Here is a 25,133-nt window from a genome sequence, read left to right as displayed (position 1 = left end):
GGTACAACCAGCAAGTAATGTTGGCAGTCCTACATTTGTATTTTCATCTCCAATTGTGAAATCTACTGAGGTGGAAGTGCTACCTCCCTCGTCTGTAAGTAAATAAATCACAACATTTTCTCAAGGTTTTAGTAGAATACTGTGGAACAATAAAGCAGAATTGGCCCTAGTAAGGGGACAAACAAATGTATAGATTTCTGATTTGTTATTTTTTACCCAGCACCCACCAAAAGTTTGAAGACTGGATTTCAGATTATTATTTGTATGTGAAACTTGATTAAACTTAAAATCTAAAAAAACCCTCTCTTTTTTTATAGCAAATCAAGTTTACATTTAGTGTTCCTGTCGTAAAGTCGTCAGAGCTTTCCAGATCCACTGATACACCAGTGACATCCATCCTTAGTCCAGGTAACAAAAATTTTAGCATTTCAAACAGACTGCTAATTCTTTTTTCTTTTTTGTATGTTAAATAGTTAAGCTGTCATTTCTAAGCTTGTTACAAATTCCAGGCAAAGTGTGTTTTCAGTGACAGGTCTGCTTTTAATCAGATTAGAACTATAAACTCTTGTAAATAAGGTTAAATTTTGAAGATTCTTATTTAAGAAGAATGAAACATGGAAATTCTTTTTTCTAGCAGATGTGAATGTATTCTAAGTGGATTTCTTTGTAAAAGGTGGGTTTTGTTTTATTTTTAAAGGTAGTGCCACTGTAAACAGCACCAGCAATAAGAAGGAAGAAGAAGAAGAATATGATGGGTTCTGCAAACCTGCTAAGTTCTTAAAGCAAGGAAGTGTGTTAGACATTCTAAAAAGCCCTGGTGAGATAATGAACTCTTTTAAAAAATATTTTCCAGAGAATACACTTGCATATAGCTGCATTGATTTTTAAAAAGCTCAGCACAACAACAACCAAAAAAACCCCCAGACAATTTGTCACAGTTAAGGCAGTGTCAGCAGTAAAGACAGACTTAAATGCTACATCTGTTATGCTTCATGCCCCTTTCTGTTACAAGGGGCTTTCATTGCTGACGGGAAACCGAGCTCCTAACCGGGTGTGTTGCTTCTCTATTACATATTAGGTTTTAATTCAAACTTAAGTATAAGAAGAATTAGTCAAAGAATCAGTGTTTTGTTTAAATAAATAAAATGTATGTAAATGGATATTCCTCTCTTACCTTCACTGTCTCCAGAAATTAAGAATGGTAAAGATAATTTCATTCCTAAAGGTGTTTCAGAAGTTGCATATCTTTCTACCTAAAATGTTGACAGTTATTATGGGTTCAGATGTAAATTTTAAGTAGCAGTGGGCTGTCTCACTTCAAAAAAAAAAAGGTTTCCAAGTCATTGTGATTGTTTTCAACTGTTGAGTAAAAAGTGTAGATGAGTAAAGTGTGTGTAGATGATGTTTTTTGTTTTAGGAAAAAGGACTTAATTGAACTTGATCTTTCCCATAAGCTTTGAGATCCGGCAGGACTTCTTATTACTAAATCTATGTACAACTTGAGGCAGTGCCTATTTTTATATTGCAAAGAGCTAAGTGAGAGAAAATACACTGTGTGTTTTGTTTAAGGAGAGACCTGTGGGTGAAGGGGCTTTAGTTTTCTTCAGCAGTTTAACAGAACCAGGTTCTAAATCCACACTGTTCAAAGATTCCAATTCTAATATGAAGAAACAATCCCAATGCAACAATAATATAACAATAAAAAGAGAAACTCTTTATTTTAGCTTAACAGTTAAACTGTGCTGATATTTAAGATGTGTTGCTATAGCATTTTCGTTTAGTGTTTCCGTATTGGTGATTCTTGTTTTCTGAAAAGTTTGCACCTTTAAATAAAGAGTTAGCCTGTGCCCAGCGCATTTTGAACCAAGTTTATAGAAAAAAAAAATTGTGTGTCTGTCTTAATTTTTATTGCTTAATTATTACTCAGTATTTGTAGGGTAATACTGTGTGGATTGCTGCTCCAAGTACCAACTGCTGTACAGCTACTAAGTAAATATGAGTCATCTACTATGGCATAAATAGCTTTAGAAATTTTATTTGACTGGACATGGTGTCTTAAAATGAAATTGGATTGTTTCCAGTCGGTGACGGATCATCAGCTTTCAGTAGTGTTTGTTTATCCTTGTATCTACCAGTCTAGTGGCAGATAGAAATGAGATGTGTATTTAAAACTTTCTTGGAAGTGAAGAGTTAAATCAAGCTTTAAATAAGCGTTCTGTTGTGTCCCAGCTCAGCATATGAAATTTCATCCCTTTAGATAAGTTTTCCATGGACTTCCTCTTGCAGTTAGTTGGAATGGTATAGTTGTAACCATTAGCACTAGGTTTAGATTTGTGCTGTCTGCTATTATAAGTAACTTCCATGTAGCCAGGGTACAGCTTCATTAGTAAGAGCTCTCCTTTTTCTTTTTTTTAAACTAGGCTTTATGTCTGGGAAATCACCCTCCTGTTCATCGGCACAGCCTGTGACGAGCACAGTGGTCTATACCAGGCCTGCAATAAGTAGTTTTTCTGCAGCTAAAGACACCTCTAAACAAGCATCCTCATTTTGGCAGTCTGACACACATGACCAGTGTCTGCAGAACAAAACCACAGATGGCAAATGTGTGACATGTGAAGCTGCTAAAGTGTCCACTGCTGAGAGTACGAAGCAGACGGTCAGTGTGAGTCCGTGTGTCTCCTCCAAGACAGCAGTCCCCACAGTGGGGACACTGGGCTTTGAAGACAAATTTAAACAGGCACCCAACATGTGGGATTGTGATACCTGTCTGGTCCAGAACAAACCTGAAGCTACAAAATGTATAGCATGTGAGACACCAAAGCCTGGGACAGGAGTGATGCCTGCTCTGACAATGCCAATGGTCACAGACAACTCAGTGACAGTGACATCCACCTCCAGCAGCACTGGCACAACAGTCACTCTGGGGTTTGGAGACAAATTTAAACAGCCAAAAGGCTCTTGGAACTGTTCAGTGTGCCTTCTACAAAATAAGGCAGAAGACAGCAAATGTGTAGCTTGTCAGTCTGAGAAACCAGGTTTGTTCTTTTTTCTCTGTTGTTTCAGTCTTAGTCTATGTGTATTTTTAAAAGAATAAAATATGTTGCATATAAAAAATACTTTGAGCAGCATGGCTGTATGCCAGACAGGATGGATTAGTGGCTCTCTGCAGGAGTGGTTGCAGGCACTTTGGAGGTCTCAGCCCAGATTCCAGCCTGTCACATGAGTTGAACTGATTGTGAAATGTGTTAGTGCAGAGCTGAACTGAAGCAAATATACCCTGCTCTACTGAAGCAAATATACCCTGCTAGTGAGGAAAGATGACTAAAATGGATGCTTTGATTAGCTTAAAACCATTTGACTCATTTTCATTGGGGAAAAATGTGAACTCCTTGAAAGGAGCTAAAAACTACTGGATTTGTTGGGGTTTTGTTTTCCTCTTTCAAAAAATAGGTAGAAGCAGTATTTGCACAACATGGCTTAAAATGTCTCCAGTCAGCATTTGTGTGGAATTGAGCAGAGGTATGAAGCCAGATTCCAAATCAGTGTAGTCTTTATCTAGTTGTCTTGTGCTAAACCAGAACCATATGTTCAAATTTGCACAGTTACATTATATTTGTCAAGGGGATGAGTGAAGCCAGTAAAATGGGAGGACATAAATTTGCTGGATGTGTTGTGGAAAAGAAGAGCCATTCCTGTCTAGGAAACGTCACTGCTTTGAGCTTGAGAAATTACCTTGTGTCTCTCCCTTGAATTCCACCCTCAGTGGTTCATTGTAGGTGAAGAATGCAATTATGTGATGCTTTTGTGCCTTTGGGATGTCTGCTTCACTCCTGACACTTGTGGAGCTGAAGTTTGCTCTTGGGGTGCAGCATCAAGTGTCATCTTTTCCTTTACAGGGGAGAAAAGTCAGAGGGCAAGTGTTGGATTTCACACCTCAGCAGCAGTAGGTTTCTGCTGCTGTTGAAGGCAGTGTAGCTTGTGTGGTGAACACAGAGTTGTGGGTTTGGAAGCTTTCAGTTCCTCTTTTAGTTTTGTTACTATATAGTTTGGATGTGTCCTGTCCTTGTGACTTGCTGATGAATCATTGTAGTAAATTCTCACCCCTGCATCATTTGACAGTGATCATTAACTCGAGTGATGGTAAGTTTGACTACTGGTAACTGGTGTCACCAGGAATTCTTTTAGTAGTTCTAGTTCAATACAGCACCTGTAATTTACATCTGAAATTGGCTGTGTTCCTGCATTTTATGAACTGCAGTTGCTGTTTAAATGTCACTGGTTCAATTTGTTCTTGAATTCATGTATAGATTATAAAGAAGAATCCAGGTGTTTCTATTGTTTACATTCTCAGATTGTGTTTGACTCAAATCAACTTGTAGCTTGAGGTTTTTTTACTGTTACACTTGTGTGCTTTGCAATTTAGTGAGCATTTCTTAAAAGATTGTGTATGATTTAAGCAGGATGATTAACTGTTTTTCTTCTTTTTCAGGGAGTTCAGTGCCTGTGACCAGTAGCAGCGTTTCTGCTTCTTCTGGAGGTTTTCTGGATTTAGACAAATTCAAGATGCCTGAAGGAAGTTGGGAATGTGAGGTCTGCTTGGTCCAAAACAAAGCAGAAGCCACAAAATGCATAGCCTGTGAAAGTGCGAAGCCAGGCACCAAAGCAGAGCTCAAAGGTAATACTTACTGAGAAGAACAAGGATGTGCATTCTGCAACCTTTTTCTTTCTTTTTTTTTTTTTTTTTTTAAGTATAGTGATTTTTCCTTTGAGTATGGCAAAACTGTCCATTTGTTGTTTAGCAATATTGCTTAAATAAGATGGTGTGCATGTTTCCACACCCATTTTCCAGATAAGGATTGGGTTTTTTAGAGGAAAGCTTGTGTCAGTGACACACTTGTTTGTTTCAAGCCCTTATGTGTGTTGTTCATTTGGAGTTTAGACAAAGACCACGGTCTCTCAAAGAGCTCAGCTGTGTGCCTTTCCAAGCCAGTTGCTGCGCAGAAGAGCACCATGACAAAAAGATACAGAGAGGAAGTGTAGAGAGGAAGTGTGGAGTTTCCTTACTGGTCTGCGTGTGTGTGGGGTGTTTTGTTGAACAGTTTTGACTCTGGGAAAGCTCAAGACTAGAATCCCATCCATGTAGCTAAAGCCTGCATGTATTACATCATATATTGCAAATTTTACACTGTTGCTTATTTCTGCAGGTTTTGGTACTGCTACTGTGTCTACAAATGCTGCAATGCCATCATTTACATTCGGTGTCCCATCATCATCCTCTGAATCCTCTCAAACATTAAGTAGCACAGGAAATTTTAAATTTGGAGAACAAAGTAGCTTTAAGTTCGGCATTGCATCCGAATCTGCATCGTCCAACACTGTGACTGGAGGATTTAAATTTCCTACTGGTTCAGGAAACTTCAAATTTGGAGTTTCTTCCTCAGACTCTAAATCAGAAGACAGCAAAAAAGAAAGTAAAAGTAACAGTTTTACCTTTGGAGTTCCATCTACAAGCAGTCAGGCTCCTTCAACATTTCAGTTTGGAACGACGAGTCTGGGACAGCAGGAAAAGAAAGAGGAACCAGTTTTGGGAGGTTTTGGTTTTGCTACAAGTTCTACTTCTTCCATAGCTACTAATGAGAATAAAACTGGAGTCGGTGGCTTCACTTTTGGAACTGTGGCAGAAAAGGATGCAGCGTCACCTGCTTTGCCATTTAAGAAGTCAGATGAGAAAAAGGATGAAACTGCTTCAACAAAGGGAGGCTTTTCTTTTGGCAGTGTGGAGTCTGCACCTGCCTCACAGTTTGTTTTGGGAAGGGCAGAAGAGAAGCAGGACTCTGTCACTTCTGCTGGTCCATTAGCATTTGGAAAGAAAGCTGACAATGAAGAGTTAAAGGCACAGCCTATCTTTTCATCTGGGACAGCTGAGAATACCAAAGAGGAGAACACAGCAAAACCTGTATTCAATTTTAGTTTTGGTAAACCATCAGAAAAGGAAAGTGAGCAGGCAAAGGCACCTTTTGCCTTTGGGGCACCAGCCAGTACTTCCGGTAAACAGAACATCTTTTGCCTTCACTTCTCTGCTCTATCAAATAATCCCTCTGAGGCTGTACTGGACAACATTTGTGGGATTGATATACTACCTGCAGCCTGTCTTTAGTTCTAGTTGTTGATGTGTAGGCAATATGTAGCAATTTCTTTGTAGATTTCACTGAGTTTTAATACTATGTTGAGACAAAAAAAAATTGCCACACCTTAAGGAACCTGTATCACTGCTTGTTTAAGCACAGAAGTTGTACTGTCTCAATAGTAGCAGCTTAGTTGGTGATAAAATCTGTAATATGGTGCAGTATAGAGGCCTCATACTAGTGTTGTTTTTTATAGTGAAAGGGAAGAAGAGAGGGAATATCTTCTTTCTGTCTACTTGCAGCTGTGCTGCAGTTTCTCTACTGCTATAAAGGTGCAAAAATCGCTTCATACATAATCGCACAGTTTTATATCCTTTAATTTGTTGAAAGTTTGCAGTGGAGGATTAAAGTTTTTCAGTGATGGTTGCTGTGTGAAAAGTTCTCTGTTGTTAAACGCCATTTGTGTGACTTAGTGGTAACTGTGTTTCTTCCTTTCAGATCAAGGAGCATCCTTCAGCTTCTTGAGCTCCAGTTCCTCCAGCACAGTGGTACCCACCACTTCAGCCAACAGCAGCAGCGTGTTTGGCAGCACCCTCTCTTCCTCAAACCCTCAGCCAGTTCCCACTCCCTTCGTGTTTGGACAACCCAGCAACACTGTGACCAGCTCTGTTTTTGGCAATCCTGCAGAATCTGCAACATCTCAGTCATTTGGCTTCTCTCAAGAAAACAAACCAGCAACCACATCTTCCAGCACTGGCTCAACTCTCACTCCGTTTCTCTTTCGTTCAGGAGAGAGCAGTACCAATGCAGCAAATTCAGGATTTACTTTTGGAGCCACAACTACATCAAATTCAACAGGTACGTTTTAAATAGCTGCTCTTCTCATTTTCTCATTTTTGCCATTATGTAGTAGACTAAGGAGACGCTGTTCCATTAATATTTTACTTTGGAAAATGTGCAGGCTCAATGCATAGAAGTAGAGAAAAATACAGAGGATTTATATTCAGCAATGTTAATTTTCCTTCAGTGTGGGAAATACAGTTTAGGAATGAATTGGCACCACAGTAGTTTTATTGTAAAGGACAAACCTTTACTGGATTTCAGTTTGTACAGGAGCTTTTCACCATGGGAATGATAATTTCTTTCTTGAGTCACTGTTAGTCCGGTGTTTACAGTTAGAAGTCAATGAATTACAACTTTCCTGCTTTTGCGCTTCTATACCTAAAACTCCGAATTCCTGGAAATGTCAAGCTTTGCCAAGTCCTTCCCTCACAAGTATCTATAAATGGAGTACCTCAATATGCAATTAATTAATGCTGCTTAAGGGTTGGTTTTTACTAAGGGCCATGGCCAGTGCATGTTAATTTTCTAGCAATTAAGAGAAGACAGCAGTAAGAAATACAGAGTTTCTTCATGTTTTATATTTGTTACTCCACTGCCTGAATTGCATGAACTAAATACACCAAATTATCTGTATTCCTATGAGCCACGCAGGATGTTGGAAATAAGATTGAATCTGTCAGGAAAAGACTTAATCTAGTTTGATCCTGATGGCTTAACTTTGTGAGTCACAAAAGTTTAATTTGCACACTTTTTTGTGGATCAGAAACAGAGAAAACAGTCCTAAATTACAACAACCAGCAGATCAATTTGAACTGCTTACATTCAGTGTAATTTTGTTAGTAAGTGACACCTTATTTCAAACATCTTCACAAATTCAGAAACCTGCGTTTTACCATGTATCTCATCTTGGAAAGAAAGTCAGCTGTTCCAAGTTATGGCACAATTAGAGGGTATTTCCTGTTGCATGAGCATTAGTAATGCTGTTTAAAATGCCCCTTTGGCATAGCAGGTCTGCCATGTACTTTCAGAGTCACTGTTCAGGTGCATTTCATTATTTCTGCTGGCCATGTAGCTCAACTGCTGGGCTGCTTCTCTCTTGATGATAGGTAGAGAATTACACTGCTAAACCAAGATTTTGAGATTTCTGCAAGGTTGATTTGGCCTCCAGAAGTTGATAAACACTTAAACAGGAGAGAGGTGAAGCTGCTGAAAGAAAAAGATACATGTTCTCCTAGTCCTAATAAATCAGGAGCTGTATTTTGCAGGTTGGAAAAATCCAGTTTGAATGAATATTCCATGCGTATTAGTAAATGCAGATTAAAACACACAGTTTGTAGGAATCTATCTGCGCAACATGAAAAGGCACCCAGCGTGTTTGAGATTTAATTTTGTCTGACTCTCATAAACACCATATTTCTCATGTTACTTAAAAGAAAAGATGCAATTCCTGTTGTAGCTGAGGTAGTGTCTGATATACTCACACGATTAGTTTGAAATTAGGTTGAGTATTCAGCCAGCAGACCTGATGCTTGAGAACCTTTTGTTTCTGGATTCATTCTGGAGGGTGGGAGGGAAGGGGCCCATTCTGACATCCCTCTCTGTCCCCAAGGGTCATCGTCTTCGTTTCTGTTTGGCTCTGGGCCTGCAGCGCCTGCTGCTGGCCCGGCCTTTGGCGCCGCTCAGTTACCAGCATTCGGGCCAAGCCCAGGCTCTGGGCAGCAAAGCGCTCCAAGTTTTGGGTCGCTGTCCACACCGTTGTTTTCTGCTGGCTCTCAGCCCGCTCCCTCTGCCTTCGGCTCGGTGACAAGCAGCACTCAGCCCTCCGTGTTCGGACAGCAGGCAGCCCAGCAGCCAGCCTTTGGCTCCGGTACCCCCAGTGCTGGTGAGTGCTCACCATCCTCTCCCGTTTAGGAATATATATATATTTTATTTTATTTTTCATGAATTATATGGAGAAAGATGACTTCAGCCTTGTGTGTGTATTTAAATATAGCAATTGCCGTCCATAAAAATAATGGGTATAGGGTTGTCATTTATGTCCCAGTCCTGACTGTGGAGACACAATGTGCCATGGGTATCCAGCTTCACAGTAAGCCTTTTCTGCAAGAGACTTAGCAGACATGGAGGTTGCAACTCTACAACTAAATTTTGAGCTTTATTTTCTTTAGAAACCTAATGATTAAAAGGAACTGTTGAAAATCACAGAGTAATCCTTGGTAAGATTGTGTAAAACAAAAGAGCAGACACAGTGCAAAATGGTTATTTTTTTATTGGAGAATTGAATCAGTCATTTTATTGCATAAAATACAGTCAGAATTCTTTGGGGTTTTTTTTAAGCATTTATGGGTTAAGACTGTATTAAGATCTTTTTACTAATGAAGTATAAAATGCCATGGGAAAGGGGCAGAGAATGAACCTTGTAACTTAAGAAAGACCTGTTCCATACTAGTAATAATGAAAAAACAAAACCAGTGCCAGAATGTCTATTTGATATCACATCAAATACTGAAAGGGAAAAGCCTCCTTTTTTCCTCTCAGAAGTTTTGCAAAATAACCTCCATTAAAAGTAGCTGACATTTTTGTACTGATCAGTAGATTAGTACAAGCAGATTAGTGCACAACACATTACTCAGTTGATCTTTCATTAATCAGATAGCATTTTAAAGGTAAAGTTCTCTCTGGATTTTCTGTATTACTTCTTAGTTTACTCTGATAATTGGAATGTTTGGAGTTTTTTCAGATCAAGGTACTCCTGGCACATTAAAGGAAAAGAAGTCCCCAGATCCATTGCATGAACACAGGAAAGTTTACCTGAATATAAATTTACAATTTAAGACTTGATTAATAAACTTCAGTATGCACAGGTATAAATCTAATAGTGGCATGGAAGCTAGCAAACAAGTAATTATCAGTGTGCCAGCAGTATTTACTTTAAAAATTCCTCAGTCTGTGTGAATGGATGGATGGGCAGAGTCCAATGCGAGGAAGTTTAATAAGTTCAAGTGCTGAGTCCTGCATTTTGGCCACAATAACCCCCTGCAGTGTCATAGGCTAGGGATGGTGTGGCTGGACAGTGCCCAGGCAGAAAGGGACCTGGGGGTGCTGGTGACAGCCGGCTGAACATGAGCCAGCAGTGTGCCCTGGGGGCCAAGGGCATCCTGGCCTGTATCAGGAATAGTGTGGCCAGCAGGAGCAGGGAGGTCATTCTTGCACTGGTGAGGCCACACCTTGAGTGCTGTGTCCAGTTCTGGCCCCTCAGTTTGGGAAGGACATTGAGACACTGGAGCACGTCCAGAGGAGGGCAACGAGGCTGGTGAGGGGCTTGGAACACAGACCCTGTGAGGAACAACTGAGGGAGCTGGGGGTGTTTAGCCTGCAGAAAAGGAGACTCAGGGGTGACCTTGTCACTCTCTACAACTCCCTGAAAGGTGGCTGTAGCCAGGTGGGGGTTGGTCTCTTTCTCCAGGCAGCAACTGACAGAACCAGAGGACACAGCCTCAAGATGCGTCACAGGAAAATATAGGTTGGATATTAGGAAGAAGCTTTTTACAGAGAGATAAAGACTGGAATGGTCTGCCCACTGGAATGGTGGAGTCACCATCCCTGGATGTGTTTTAAAAAGAGACTGGATGTGGCACTTGGTGCCATGGTTTAGTTGAGGTGTTAGGGCATTGGTTGGACCCAAAGGTCTTGAAGGTCTCTTCAAACCTAGTGATTCTGTGAATTCAATAAACAATTCATATGCTGCTGTAGTAATCTGATGCTTCTGGTGGATCCCCCTCCAACTTTGTCATCTTGAGCAACCTGTAAAAAGAATAATCTTTAAAGATAATGGGAGGAACATGAGAATTTTACTGAAAAGCATGAACTCATATTTCAGCTTTCTTACTTCCTTCTGCTTCCACCCCATCTTCCCAGGTTCTGTATTCCAGTTTGGAAGTAATACTACTAATTTCAGCTTTCCAAATAACCCAGGAGTATTTACTTTTGGTGCAAATCCTCCTGCATCAGCAGCTCCTGCACCACCTTCTGGCACTTCAGGATTTTCGTTCAACCAGCCTCCAACATTTACAGTGGGGTAAGAGACCATATCAGAATTTCCCTTGAGCTTCGGGTAATATCAGTGGACAGTGTTCAGCCTCTGCTGCTGTTAAATCATGAGGTGTTCAGATGAACCTTGGAGTTTGAAACTAAATTTGGCATCCTTCCTTTTATTAGCCTGACTGGCTAACTAAGCACCGCTATCTGTAAAGGAGCCTAGCTGTCAGGAATGTCACACATCAACACATGTGAGATTCTCTTGTTCTTGAAAGGTAGAACCTGTATCCAGCCATTATGCTGCTGCTTACCTTCTGAATAAGAGAGATTAAATTGGTTTCTGGAACTCTCTTCCTTCTGTTCGTCATTTGCTGCTTGTTGCCAGCTGGTAACTAGTGAGACAAGACTATGAAACAGTTGTTCTGGAATATCTGCTCAGTGCTGCTACTGAATTTTCAGCTACACTGTCCTAAACTCTGAACTACTAATTTCTTTTAATAGGACTAATGGGAAAAATGTTTTCTCTGCCTCTGGATCTTCAGTTGCTGGTCGGAAGATAAAGACTGCAATTAGACGTAGAAAGTAAACTCCTGATCGGTAAAGCATCACAAACATTGGAAGCAGCTACTATCCTGAATTGTTCAGCTTCTACCCTGACTGAATTGTTCAGCTACTATCCTGAAATGTTCAGCTACTACCCTGAATTGTTCAGTTACTGGGATTGTACCTCACGCTGGCTTGTTGGAAGTCAGATCTGCCTAAAGGAATATAAAACTTAGCTTTCCTGTCCTTCCCTCCCCTCTCCCCGTTATTTTTTTGGTAGCAAGTAAAGTTGGCAACAAGGCTGTTCTCAAGCAAAAGTCTCAAGTTACTTCTTTCACTGACTCGGCATGGTCTGGCTGTAGCCCTGAGTAGAGCCTGCACAGTGAATGGCTTGTCGATACCTCTTCATCCGCACCACTATGTGCGCTCATCCGCGTTTACTGACGCCTCGAAATTGTAATTATATCAGCGAGGGATGCTGTATAGAGTAGAGAATGTTGATAACGAATGATTTCTATGCTGAGTTTGTGCTGGTGTATGTGTGAAGTGAGTGAGTTTGGGTGTATTGTGCACTAAAATTTTCTGATAGGGGAAGACTGATTAAAGGATGATCCATGCTAAGGACTTGTTAGATCTGTAGTTCTTCATTTAATAATTATATGCTATTTCTATATTTTCATTCTTACAGCCCTTTATCACCTGTCTCGCCTTGTTATTTTATTATGAGATGTGTAAATACGATTTTGTTTCTCTATGTACTTTTTTGGCATAACAAATCTGTGAAATTGAAATTTTAATTTTGTGTGTTACAGCCATTTTTGTTTAGTATTGTCTCAGATTTTATGTAAATCCCATTATTCAAAGTTGCCTAAATCCATTTAGAAAATCTTTAAAATTGGGAATTCTTAAAGTAAGTTTATTGGCTTTTCTGATCCATTTTTGTTTGGACCAAAAACCAGTATTGTACAAAGTATTAAGTATATATTTTTATATTTACTGAAATGGACTGTGGTGACTTTGGATAATAAGGAAAAGTTTAATATTAAAGCCATGTTTATTACAGTATAATTAACATGTTAAACCATGGGATAAATGCCATCAATAAAAACTGCGAAATATTACCTGGCAATTTTAACTCTCTGTAAAGGCATCCCCAGCTGTAACTGTATGAGGTGGTTCCCTCAACCTGAGCAATGTCTTGTGCTTTCTTCAAGCTCTGCTTTCTCCCATTGTTTTTAGAGGATCTTAAATTTAGAAGTCTCCTGTTAGGAAGGAGAATTTTATTGTAGGCTGAAGCTTGGAGCAGCTTAGCAATGTGTCAGCTGACTGCAGTTAATTTTTTTGTAGTGCTATTAAAGAAACCCAACCCAATGCTTATAAACATTCACCACTGTTCTAAGTGAAGACTGGAAATGAGTAATAGGGGGTGGGCGCTTCTGTAGCAGTTACAGGAACTTCTTGGAGAACAGACATTATTCTAGTAAAATCAGAGGAAATGCTTGTTCATCTGGGGACCCACAGCTGAATTTGTACCAAGTCACAGCAGTCTATCTCTGACTCAGATATTAATTCTCCCCTCAGCTAGAAGGGCAGAGACTGCATCACTGTCAGTGGTGTAAATGTCTTCAGAGGCACTGCTGGGGCCCTGGCTGGCACTTCTGTCATGCATCCCAGCACTGCTCCTGCTCCTGCAGGTGCTGCTGGTGTGAGATGCCTTTCAAGCACAAGCTGGACATGACAAGAGAGCAAAGGCCTACTGCTCTTTTCAGAGCCCCAGTCACTGTTTCTGAAACAGAAAATGCTCAGCAACTTGACTTTCAAACCACACACACACTCTCACTGCTATTCAGGCAGTCAGATCATGCCACTGTAGCCATGAAAGGATTATATGCAATTACCTGTTTACAGCTGTCTACATGTGAAAAATGCCACAGATTTCCACTTTGTCCCCCTTAGCCCTAAATCACCTGCCAAGCACTTGTCTTTCAAGCAGAAACAAGCCACATCTGGGATGAAGCTTGCATAAGAGACAGACTAAAAGCCAGCCAACAGCACAATGTATACCTATTTCCACGGACAGGCTCTGTGTTCTTGCATTGTAACTGTTTTCTTTACCTGCTGGAAAAGGTGGAATTTTTCTGCAGGGTAAGAGATACCTTCCCTTATACCTGAATTGGAGTAATAAAGTTTTAGCCAACAGTGTCGCTTTTCCCTTCCTCCCCCATCCCCCTCCTTTTGAATCCTAGTTTTTAGGTCACTGCTAGACTAAAGGAAATAAAAGTTCTTGTTGTGAATAGGCAAAAATTACCCTAGAAAGGACGTTTAAGTTGGTTCTGATAGCTTTAGCTTTCATCAGGCTGATTGCCATGCACAGCCTCAGTGCTTAAGTCTGTGTAAGAATGGAGCACAAGCCCTGTCAGGAGCAGCTAAGGGAATTGGGGGTGTTTAGCCTGGAGAAAAGGAGGCTCAGGGGTGACCTTATTCTCTACAATTGCCTGAAAGGAGGCCAGGGGCGGGGCAAGGTTGGTCTCTCATCCCAGGTAAGAAGTGGTAGGACAACGAATGGCTTCAAGTTGGTGTCACAAGGTTTAGACTGGACGTTAGGGGAAAAAAATTAATGGAAAGAGCTGTCAAGCACTGGAAGAGGCTGTCCATGTAAGTAGTAGGATCACCATCTCTGGGAGTATTCAAAAAATGTGATTAGGCAAGGGCTCTAAAACAGTGTTCTAGCCAAGACAACTTTTTTTCCTTTACTTCACAAATAAATACTTAAAAGTAGTTACCTAAAATGTTAGTGACCTCATTCTGGAGATGGATGGCAAAATATCATTCTGCAACTATAAGCATGGGATCTAGTCCTGAATAATCATTCCCAATGAAAACTGAAATGCATGCACAATACAGTCAGACACAGAAGAACACAATTAGTCCAACAAAAATATTGCAGCATATGAACATGTTACTGATTAAGATATTACACCTGGAGATAAGAGCCATAGCCAAGCTCTCAAAACATTTCTCCTGTCAACCAAGCCATTGGGCAAAGTTGAAGGCAGGGCAAGAACTGCAGTCACTGAGGGTGGCATATTAAGCCTAAGAGAGGAACATACAAAAACTGATTAAAGAGTTCCAGACTCAGAGTTCAGTAAAACATTAATACTGCTTACATTAATTTCCTGAGATGCTAATAACAGGAGAATAAATGAATCATCAAAGCGATATAGTCATGCAAAATATTAGGTTTCTTTATTCAGTATTTAAGTTATTCTGAATATACAAACAATTAGCCAGAATGATAAAGTGAAAATAACCAGTATTTGTACTACTGCAGATTTACACCCATAATACATTTCAGTTAATGCTTTCTGCATGCTTCTGAAACACATTCACTTCTGTTCTGCATTATATGCAAGAAATAGACAAGTGCTTTCACTCCAAACAGAAGCAAAAAAGTTACCTTTCATTAGCATGGTCTGTATTGTTGATGGCTCCAGAATTATTTACACACACCAGATCACTAACACTGCAGTGTAACATACCCTTCCCAGAGGAAAAAGCAGCTATTGTTTCACTTCTTCATTAGCTTGGACAAGTGAAGTAAGTGACAGTGCTTGAGACAATCATGCAAAAAACCTTTTCACATCAATGTTGTGAGAAAATACTTAAAAGGTGAAGAAATACCATCTGTGAAGCAATAATAAAAGATGCTGATAACCACTGCTGATCTCTCTAAATACATGGCAATTTAATTAACATCATTTGCCTTGCTGTCTAATACTGCAGGTTTCTTCCTCCATGTCCTTTGACAGGCAACTGCCTGGAGAAGAACTTCATTTTCTAGTTATCTGCCAACATCCAAAATTGTAGGAGCAACATTTCTTTTAAGGTGGCATATTCCTAGGGATCTGCTTTCCACAGACTGACAAACAGAACAGCTCCTTTTTGCAGTTAAAGCAGGCAGGTTTTGTCTCATCAGTCAGAGGTTAATACTCCTGGATTTAATACGTATTTTCTCTCCCAAACTTCTTTGGTGTCTATGAAAACTCCAATATTTCAAAGGTAGTTGCTGGCATCATAGAGGAACCATACATTTTCTTCAGCTTCTGAATCAGTTCCTATTTAATTAGGGCAAAAGATTCCAACAGACACCTCAATTTCAGTTCTGGGGTAGGTCTTTTATTCACTGGGGTTCGGAGGGGATGTTTAGAACCAGTCCGGAAATCTCATTTTTTGGTATCATCTGACTCCATTTCTTCTGACCACAATAGTTCCTGCTACAATATCATAGGCGGTTCTGTTATGCTGGAAAAACAGCAGTGTAATGAATGCAGGAAAGAATGATGCAATAGAAAAATTCTTGATCAAAGCTCGTACTGTGGACCTGAAATCAGAATAGAACATTCAGTGCCTTACTTTCACTTTTCTGCTTACATTAGTAGTTAATTTCAAAGTTTAGTGCCCAAGTTTTGCACAGCACAAAAGTCAAGCTCTAGAGGAGATTTAATCACCTACCCTGAAAAATACTCCATGTGACTGAATAATTACCATTTTATTCTTAGATCACAGAATCTGACAATAGCTGTTGCAGTCTAATTATTGCAAAGGTCAACAACAAAGCAACAGTGAACTTCCTTCCAAATCCTACGCTTTTGACACTGTTAACCTGAAAGCAGCGAGACCGAGCCAGGAGCACTTACGTTGTCATGCTGACATTAGAGGATGGAATGACTAACACACGGCTGGGTGCAATAAGGACAGAAGTTTCACACGTCACAACTCGCAGTCCAAGCAAGAATTTCCCTGGGGTTGCTCCACCTGCTCCCCAAATACAGATTATCTGTAAAAGAAAGGTTATTTTAAGTCCACACATCACCATGTTGTTGATAGGTCTCCCAAACTTGGTTATCCTCAACTATGTGAATGTCATAAGCTTCAACATAATCCAAAATACCGTTAAGAGGATTTACTTTATTGGCCAACAATAACATTATTTTTTAAAACCATTTCTTCAACAACTCACAACTATTAATTACAACTATTAATTGCTTATGAGTAGTTACCTCATAAAAGCAGACTAATAACCTGTAGATGAGAGCTACTATCATCATTTTCTGCAAATCTTCCATGGACGTATCTTCATCTATTTCTTCTATGATGTAATGCATGGCAAATTTAGAGATGTCCCTGTACAAAATAAAACTGAACTTTAAAACCATCCTTCTCCCAATACCAGTGTTACCCCTTTAATACCAGAATTCACTCTCTCCGTTCTGGTATTATAAGACAAGAAAAGCTCCTTGCCCTCTCTGATACTAAACAAGTCATTAAAATTCAGAACATTCAGTTTCATTCTGAGTTACTGCCTAGTTTGTTTTGTCTTTTTCATTAAGAAAAGACCATTCTTTATTACCACTTTTGCACAATGGTGTCCCTGGGTAGTGAGCTGCAGAATTGTTCTGAAAATCCTCACACTTCTTGGGAGGTAAACAGATTTTGCACATAATCATCTAACTTGATACAAATGGAAGGCATCCAAGTCTCCAAGTATCTTCTTACACTACACTCAAGGAAAAAGAAAAGGGCACTCTTTACGAATGCAAGGGAGAAGCTGGCAGTCTCCCTAAGAAATCAGGGGAGCCCTATATCCTCCTCTGCATGATCAAGGTTCTCATCAGGGTTCCTCATTCTCATTCTTTACGGCTCACCATACTTGTCTGGAGGCACCTTGGTATGCAATAGGAGGATTCAAACATAAAGCAATTGAAACCTTAAGGTTTTAGGCCTAACAGAGCTATGCAAAGCATCCATTTGGAGTTAATGGCATTTTTTCTTAAGATAAACTCCACAGATGTAACATTCTTATCTGATACCTGAAATGGATATACTTGCAACACACTAAGGCAAGAATTTCTCACTCACGCATCTAATTAAGGCTCACATAGAACTGTGCAGTCCTACTTTGAAACAGTCCATCTAATATTTGTGCTACCTGCCCTCCTTTTTATTCACACTTGAGGACAGAAAAAACCCTCAAACAACCCAGGAATTAAAAAACCAATGTAGCACAACCTACATTTCCTTTCAATGCAGCTTTGGCCTGAAGTGTCTTTCTTGAGCCTGTGGCGGCCTATGTTTTCCAGGACAATTCAGCCTAACCCCAAGCACACTGTGTCTCTTAAGCAGAAAACCTCTCAGAACATTTCTCCAAAGTTCCCTGTAAGCAACTGTCTCACAAAACTATTAATATTGAAAATGCTGTAAATTACTCTTTCATCACTTTACAGCAGCAATATACATATAGTTGTTCCCCATCTTTCCACTACTTCACTTTGTATCATTCTCCACCTACTAAAGGCAAAGTAGAAACACAAACTGTCAGGTTACAGGTGATGGGATCTGGCCACTAAACAGAAATGAACGTTTGGCATTTTAATTGCTGCTTATCTGAGCAAAACCCAGCAATCATTTACATTGACGTATTTATTGTTTTGGATTTGACCCTCTTCCACACCCCTTTCTAGCTGCAGGTGAAGGTGTCTGGAAGATGTTATCTGTATGCCTGTTATCAATTTACAGTCAGGCAACGTTTGGATGGTTCTTGAGCAGAAGGCCTGGGTTCAAAATGTTTTTGTACAGTAGTGGAATTATCGACTGCACCCAAGATCTCATCTCTTAATCAGACTGGAATATTGAGTACACCAACCCAAAGCAGAAAAGTAGAGTTAAGGAGTAACATATCTACAGTTAAAGAAGCAGTTAAAAAAGGAAGTGTTTGAGGTAAACTACTACATCTGTGTACAAAAATGTGAAATGACGAATCTTTCAGTCTAGTGTATGGTTGACACACACTTTGATTACTTGCACTTTTTAAGAAACCAATTTATGTCCAGTGAAGCCTGCAGTGTGGCAGTATTCCTAGCAACCAGGATGTATTTTCAAAGTATATACATATCTGATCTGCTTGATCAGATTTTATTGTTTTTGTGGGGTTAGCATTGCTTAGGTCAGAAATCTAAAATACAGCACCACAGAAGGTGCTATACATTAACATGAAAGATGCTAAAATTAACTTAATCCCAGCCAGATCTAGTACATTTTGAACACTGTTTAAAAGTTTGTCAATATTTTTTCTTCAAAAATTCAAAAGAACTTTTTTGTAATCTTGCTATTCCCCCCCTCCATAAATGTGCAAGTCTAATCTTTCCTTAGTAGTTAGTGACTTTGAGATCCTACAGACCAGTACAAATTCTGTGTTTCCATAGCTGACCCAAAATCAGGATGTATTTACAATGAAGTTAGCCTAATGGTGCTGTTCCTCAACTTCTGTCATTTATTTAATGATATCATATGCAAAAACATACCATAAATACAACCTGACACCTCAAAGAGCATGAAAAGCTTAAAGCTGTATGTAACAAAGCTTTAAATTGTTCAACTTACTTTATTCCACTGAGGTGCATAATACTTAAAATGATGGTTGCCTTTATAAAGAACAGAATAAAAAAATCCACCATCTCTGCTATGAACCTGTGTGCCAGTGAAGGGATAAGGAACTCCCGACCTGCAACAGAAATAGTTCACATTACCCAGATTTTACTGCACTAACACAAAGTTAACACTAATGTCTAAAGCAAAACCCACATTAACCTCTCTACAAGAACATAATCTAGAGCTCTGCTCACATGTTTTTTGAGAAAATTTCTAAAGATGTATGCATAAAAACTAATCTGAATTGTTTAAGTTGAATTTGAAGAAGCTTCTTGAAGAACTTTAACTGTTTCAGAACCGAGCCTCTCATAATTAGGATCACAGGCAAAATCATACCCTGCTAAAGAACTGAAGTACAGACGATCAGTTTTTGTGTTCTTTTGTTTAGAATAATCTCATAGAGAACAGATTTGTGTAAATCTGAGAGGTCAGATTAAAAAGAAAATCAGACCTACCACAACTTTTTTATCCCTCAGCACCAAGGCTTCTGTGTATACCAAGTACCAGTTCTCAGAGTGAAACACTATTTTATCTCCACTCAAATACAAACAGGAATGGATGAAAATACTTGACATAAACATTTCTACACGTTACTTTTAATAAAACACAGCATACTGCTCTACCTCCAGCCAGAAAACATAACATATTCTCCTATTTAACTGGCCGCATGCAAATGGCCACAAAGTAAGGAGCCACAAGCTTTTGTTACCCAGGTGATTTAAGCAAAGAAAATATTAGAGAGTGTCTTAGAAAGTTTCCAAGAAATAGTGTTGCAAAATAATTTCATCTGGACCCAGCTACTCCTCTATTTTCCAAAGGACATGACTCTCACATGTAGCATGCAATGACTCACATCAATACTTCACTTAGAAATGCCCTTCTACTACCAGATGGAACCTGTGGAAACAGGGACTGGTTTTGTTACTGTTTCTGAGAATACTTATCCCCACACAGAGTAAGGACAAAAGAGGAAATAAAATCACCCTACTCTCTAGTCTCAAAAATCATCATCAAATTTCATTGAGAATAAGCCTCCCCAGTTCAGCTGCTGAGACTGATGCTGCCAGCCATGGACCCAATGAGCTGTGACAGCCAAGCCAAAAGCCCAGAGTACTTTTAAACAGGGTAAGAAGAATCTGGCAGAGATTAGGTAAGAGCCAGCTCTTATTTAAGATACCTGGGTTTATAGAGCTCTGTTTCACACCTGCTGCACTCATCATCTGCATCGATCAGGCATCAAGCAGCCTGGTTTGAGGCAGCAGGGTGGCCACAAAGATGGACATGCTGCTGGCCAAAACTGGGCCACCGAGGGAGGCCGGGAATGCCTCTGTGATGGCATATTTAAGAAGAAAATTGAAACAAACGAATGGGTTTTGCTTCTTAGAGAAAAGGAGGTGAGAATATGTGAGGGAAACAACATAGTGACAAGGTCAGTGGAGAAGGAGGGCAGGAGGTGCTCCAGGTGCCAGAGCTGAGATTCCTCTGCAGGCTGTGGTGAGACCATGGTGAAGCAGCCGTGCCCCTGCAGCCCATGGGGATCCACAGGGCATGCAGAGATCCACCCACAGCCCGTGGGGGAGCTGCCCATGCCAGAGCAGGTGGATGCCTGGAGGAGGCTGTGGTCCAGTGGGAGACCCAGTGGAGAGAAGGAGTCCCTGCTTCCAGGCTGGAGCAGCCTGTCCTGGGAGGACTGCATCCCATGGAAATAGGCCCATGTCACAGCAGTGTTGGGAGGGCTGTCTGTCTGCCTGTGGGAGGGACTCACGTTTGCAGCAGGTGTGGTTGGGCTGCTGCTCATGAGAGTAGACCCACACTGGGGAAGCTCACAGAAAGCTGTCTCCTGTGGGAGGGACCCCACAGTCTCACAGGGGAAGGACTCCTCTTCTGGAGCAGTGGAAGAAAATCTTGGTGATGAACTGACCAAAACCCCATGCCCTTTTTCCCTGCACTGTCGGTGGGAAGGAAGGAGGGGCTGGGGGTGAAATGGTATTTTACAGGCTTATTTTACTTCTCATTATCCTCCTCTGATTCTGTTAGAAATAAAATGCACTTTGCAACTAAAGTTGAGCCTGTTTTTCCCTTGAAATAGTCCTCCTTGTCCTTATCTCACTCAAGAAGCCTTCCTTAACTTTTTTTCTTTTTTCCCCTCCTTTACCCAGCTGTGGCAGAGGAGGGTGAGCAAGTGACTATCTTGGTGCCTGGTGTTGGGCCACTGTCAAACCGTGACATGTATAATACTAAAATGGATTCCACTGGCATTTTCAAAGCCTGTCCAAGTTCTCTAATTCTAATTAGAGATTCTTCAACTAAGGCATGAGGGAACATAGCCAGTCTCCCAGTCCTGGCTTGAGCACACAGTGCCAAGTGAAAGCTTTCATCTGCTCTGTCAAAAGCAGCACATTTGTTGGAGTTGGTAGCAGAGACTGATTTATTCACCATTGAATACATTAAATTAAATGACTGCCTAAAGAAGAAGCTACATGGGGCTAGGAAAATAAGTATTCAAATTATGTTTAACTCCATCATATTAAGAAACCTTGGCAACCCTTAGATTCTGGCAGATTTACATTGCAGCAATTCAAGCTGTTCGTGATATCAGAAATCCACTCTTTTGCCAAGGGTTACTATTTATTCAGCAAGGACAGCCAAATTCAACATCCATCCAGCTCAATGTCTAGGATATTACATCCACATGGTGCTTAAGAGGAGTTTGCACCAGTCAGCCACAGGGCAGCTGGGGCCTGGATGCACCTTTCGCCCTACTGTTCCCAGTGGATCACCAGTAATCTCCTGCAGTAAGGTAGGGAGGGACCAGGCAAGGAAGTGTCTTAAATCATGGACACTGTCCACAAAGAGCCTGCCACTGCCCAGGGTGCTGTTAAATTTTGCTGCTCTCACACACACCTGCAGGCAGACTGAAGAGGCAGTTAACAATCCCACTTTTTGCCATTCCAGTTTGAAATCTTCAACATTAACATAAGCTGTCACTTATTTCAGCTTACATAAGCACACGGGCTGTAAACTGCTCTGGCACAGGGACAGATACATGACCTGCCCTGCCTCGCCTCACTGCTGTGTGGGCAATAATCTACAGCAGGGAAGAAGGAGCCATAATCACTTTAGCTGTTCCAGATATATCCATCTGCAATCTGAAGCCAAAGCATCAGGCCAGCAGCCTTCGTTTATAACTGTATTGTATTGCTGCACCACATACCTAGTCCCCTCAAGAAGGCCAAGTGTATTGCAATAATATGCAATATTCAGAATAACCATGTTCAGCAGCATGAAATGTTATTCATGCCCCAAATAACCTTTAACACATGGAATTAGCTCCCGAAAAAACAGGTAAAATTCCAAGAATCATTTCAGCCTAGCCTTTGTCCAACCCTCCCTTTAATGACTGGTAACATCAGTTCATAACCAGACTATAACAGAATCAGGGCATAATTGCAGAAAATACTATTCTGTGTCCTAACCATGTTTAAAAAAACATCTGCTTAAAAACATAAGAAAGAAACAAGCTCAGAGGCTAGGCTCCCTTCCCTTCAAAATAAGGAATAAAGGAAGAAAAAACATCTTCCACACACATACGGCCACTAAGCTTATTTATAATGTCACAGATCAGCAATGTCGTACTTTGTCCTGCAGAAAGAAACGAGCTCTGGCTTTTTTCCGAAGTCCATCAGAAGTGCTCTCCTCCAGTTTCCTACATTGCTCACAGTAGTATGAACATTGAAGGAATGTGACCTAGGCACTCCTCAACTTGTGAGGAGTTGTTGCTGCTCCAGGTCTTACCTCTCATGTAATCAGAGTGAGTTTGCTTTATTCCTATAAAATATAAACAGAAGGCCTGCTGCTGCACTGCCTTCAGCGTTTACAGCTGCAACAGACGTTTGTTTATCTCGGGTCCCACTGCCTAAGCTTGTTCAACGTCAGCATGTTTTCACTTCTCTGCTTCGATTCCACGAAATTATTTTATTTGAGCACCAACAGCTCACTAAAACAGGCAAAGTTAGTTTAGATTACATAATCCAAACGGGCTACTTATAAAGCCAGATGCATCACAAGCCTGTGACCGCAAGAATAAGTTCCAGTGGAAAAAAATCAACTCCTTCGTATGCAAGAAAACATCTTTACAAGCTCTGAAGCTGTAAGTCAATGCAAGTCAATCGCCCCAAACCTCCTTATGCATCAGGCTCTGGATTTAGAACCTCGGTATTAGGGCTGTCACCCTGTATCCAAACTTGTTTATGGACCAAGTTTCGGACTTACGGCCTCGGTATTAGGGCTGTCACCCTGTGTCACAAGGCACAGCCACATGCCCGGGGCCGCAGCCAACGGAAGCGCAGCGACTCCTAACGTCGCACAGCCCCGGCTTCCCTCCAGATCCCGCTGCCCAGAGCTACGGCTCTCCCCAGGCTCCCCTTCCTCCCCAGGCCCAGCCCCGGCCCCACTCACCCGCCGGCCGCCCCGTGTCCCTGGAGGCGCCGCTGCCGCTGCTGCTGGCGGCGCTGCCGGAGGCCGCCCTGGGCACGGGGGACACCGCGCCCGCCGCTCCCGGCCAGGCTGGGGTGGCAGCGGCGGGGGCGCGAGGCCCCGTCCCGGGGGAGGCCGTGTGTGCCGGCGGCGGAGCGAAGAGGTAGAAGGGGCTGTAGTAGGCAGCAGCGGCGGGCGGGGGCGGCTGCGCGGCGGCGGCGGCGAGAAAGGCGGGCGGGCAGCCTTGCCAGCCCAGGTACCCGCAGTACGAGTCCCACAGCCACTGGTGTACGCGCCGCGCGTACTCCGCCGCGCTCAGGGGCTTCGTCCCGCCGCCCTCGGGAGGGGAGCACGGCGGTGGTGAGGACGCGGTGTTGGTGTTGGTGTTGGCGTTGGCTGCTTCATCTCCGGCGGGGCTGCCGCCCTCCGCCATCGCCGCTGCCCCGGCGCCAGCCCGGCCGCGCTCCGCCACCTCCTCCATCGCGGCGGGCACTGAGCGTTCACCGCGCGTGCGCCGGGGACGCGCCTCGCCTCTCCCACTTATCCCGGCGGAGGGGGGGGGGAAGAGCCTGACGAGGAGAGCACCGCGCCAGCGGATAAACAGGCTTCTCCCCCGCCCCTGCCACGAGATGGTATCGTCGAGCGCTGAGGCAGAGGCGCTGCCCCTGACGTGCGAACGAAGCGGCCTGCGGAGCTCGTCGCGGTGCGCGAGTTCTGCGGTTTTATTTTCCTGTATTAATGTTGTGGGAGTTTTTTTCCTCCTCTATCTCCCCCTTTTCATTTTTTCCCCTATACATATCATATTTGTCTTCTGAAAAAAACAAAACAATCGAAACCAACCAAACAAAACCACCCAAGCAAAACCAAACAAAACCAAAAATGACAAAAACAACTCCCCCCCCCGCCCCCCCCCCCAAAAAAAAAACAAACCCCACAATCCACAGAGTCAATTTAGGTTGGAAAAGACCTCTGTAATCGAGTCCAACTTATGACTGAACATCACCGTGTCAACTAGACCAGGCACCGAGTGCCACCTCCAGGCTTTCCTTGAACACCTCCAGGCTTTCCTTGAACACCTCCAGGCACGATGTCTCTACCACCTCCCTGGGCGGCCCAATCCAATGTCTAATCACCCCTTCTGCGAAGAAATTCTTCCTAATGTCCAACCTGAAACTCTCCGGAGAAGAGGCCGACCCCCGTTTGGCTACAGGCTCCTTTCAGGGAGTTACCGAGAGCGGTAAGGTCACCCCTGAGCCTCCTCCGCGCTAAACACCCTCAGCTCCCTCAGCCGCTCCTCACAGCACTTGCTCCCTTCAAATGCTGGACAAAGAACCAGCAGCAAGTTTAAACACACTTCTTCTAACTAACTTTTAGTCTTTAAGGTTTCTGTGTTCTGTTAAGCATCTCAACCAGACCAAGAGTTCTGTCTGACAGAGATGCTAACACAGCTCAATACTGAATTAACCAGTAATACATACTGTGAACCTGAAATGTTTCCCATGTTGAAGACAGCACAAGCCACAGCTGAACAAAACCAGAAGCTGCTCTTTCTGGTGAACTATTTTCCCATTTAATCTCACCTAATTTTAAAAAATGGAAGTAATTTCATAAAATCATAGA

General features: G+C 41.9%; 2 protein-coding genes across 4 annotated transcripts in view; one reads left to right on the top strand and one right to left on the bottom strand.

Annotated features, from left to right (window-relative positions):
• NUP153 (nucleoporin 153) overlaps positions 1-12,670 on the top strand; it is a 44,182-nt gene extending 31,512 nt beyond the window's left edge. For all 3 annotated transcript variants that reach the window (XM_054627749.2, XM_054627767.2, XM_054627742.2), the window contains 10 exons: positions 2-94; positions 318-408; positions 698-817; positions 2,421-3,035; positions 4,490-4,675; positions 5,205-6,047; positions 6,624-6,983; positions 8,578-8,850; positions 10,887-11,046; positions 11,508-12,670. In XM_054627749.2, the coding sequence (XP_054483724.2) occupies positions 2-94; positions 318-408; positions 698-817; positions 2,421-3,035; positions 4,490-4,675; positions 5,205-6,047; positions 6,624-6,983; positions 8,578-8,850; positions 10,887-11,046; positions 11,508-11,592 (2,826 nt within the window). In that variant the 3' untranslated portion in view covers positions 11,593-12,670. The remainder of the gene's footprint in view (position 1; positions 95-317; positions 409-697; positions 818-2,420; positions 3,036-4,489; positions 4,676-5,204; positions 6,048-6,623; positions 6,984-8,577; positions 8,851-10,886; positions 11,047-11,507) is intronic.
• A 2,100-nt stretch (positions 12,671-14,770) lies between these two features.
• FAM8A1 (family with sequence similarity 8 member A1) lies at positions 14,771-24,022 on the bottom strand. The gene is made up of 5 exons (XM_054627778.2): positions 23,496-24,022; positions 18,990-19,110; positions 16,610-16,733; positions 16,247-16,386; positions 14,771-15,930 (listed from the first exon to the last, which is right to left on the bottom strand). Exons 1-5 carry the CDS (start codon positions 23,992-23,994, stop codon positions 15,786-15,788), a joined length of 1,029 nt encoding a protein of 342 aa, XP_054483753.1. The 5' UTR covers positions 23,995-24,022; the 3' UTR covers positions 14,771-15,785.
• Between the last annotated feature and the right edge of the window lie 1,111 nt (positions 24,023-25,133).

The sequence above is a fragment of the Agelaius phoeniceus genome, chromosome 1, assembly GCF_051311805.1.
Source record: "Agelaius phoeniceus isolate bAgePho1 chromosome 1, bAgePho1.hap1, whole genome shotgun sequence".
Taxonomy (NCBI): Eukaryota; Metazoa; Chordata; class Aves; order Passeriformes; family Icteridae; genus Agelaius; species Agelaius phoeniceus.
Note: the sequence above shows the minus strand (reverse complement) of the source record. Positions and strands in the feature narration are given on the sequence as shown.

Bases quoted from the DNA above. Each gene is read 5' to 3' on its own strand.
- FAM8A1 (XM_054627778.2), bottom strand. From the start codon at position 23,994: ATGGAGGAGGTGGCGGAGCGCGGCCGGGCTGGCGCCGGGGCAGCGGCG. The intron at 19,111-23,495 runs GTGAGTGGGGCC...TTTCTGTTGCAG, and splicing joins GGACACGGGGCGGCCGGCGG to GTCGGGAGTTCCTTATCCCT. The intron at 15,931-16,246 runs GTAAGTGCTCCT...TTCTGATTTCAG, and splicing joins TCTAATGTCAGCATGACAAC to GTCCACAGTACGAGCTTTGA.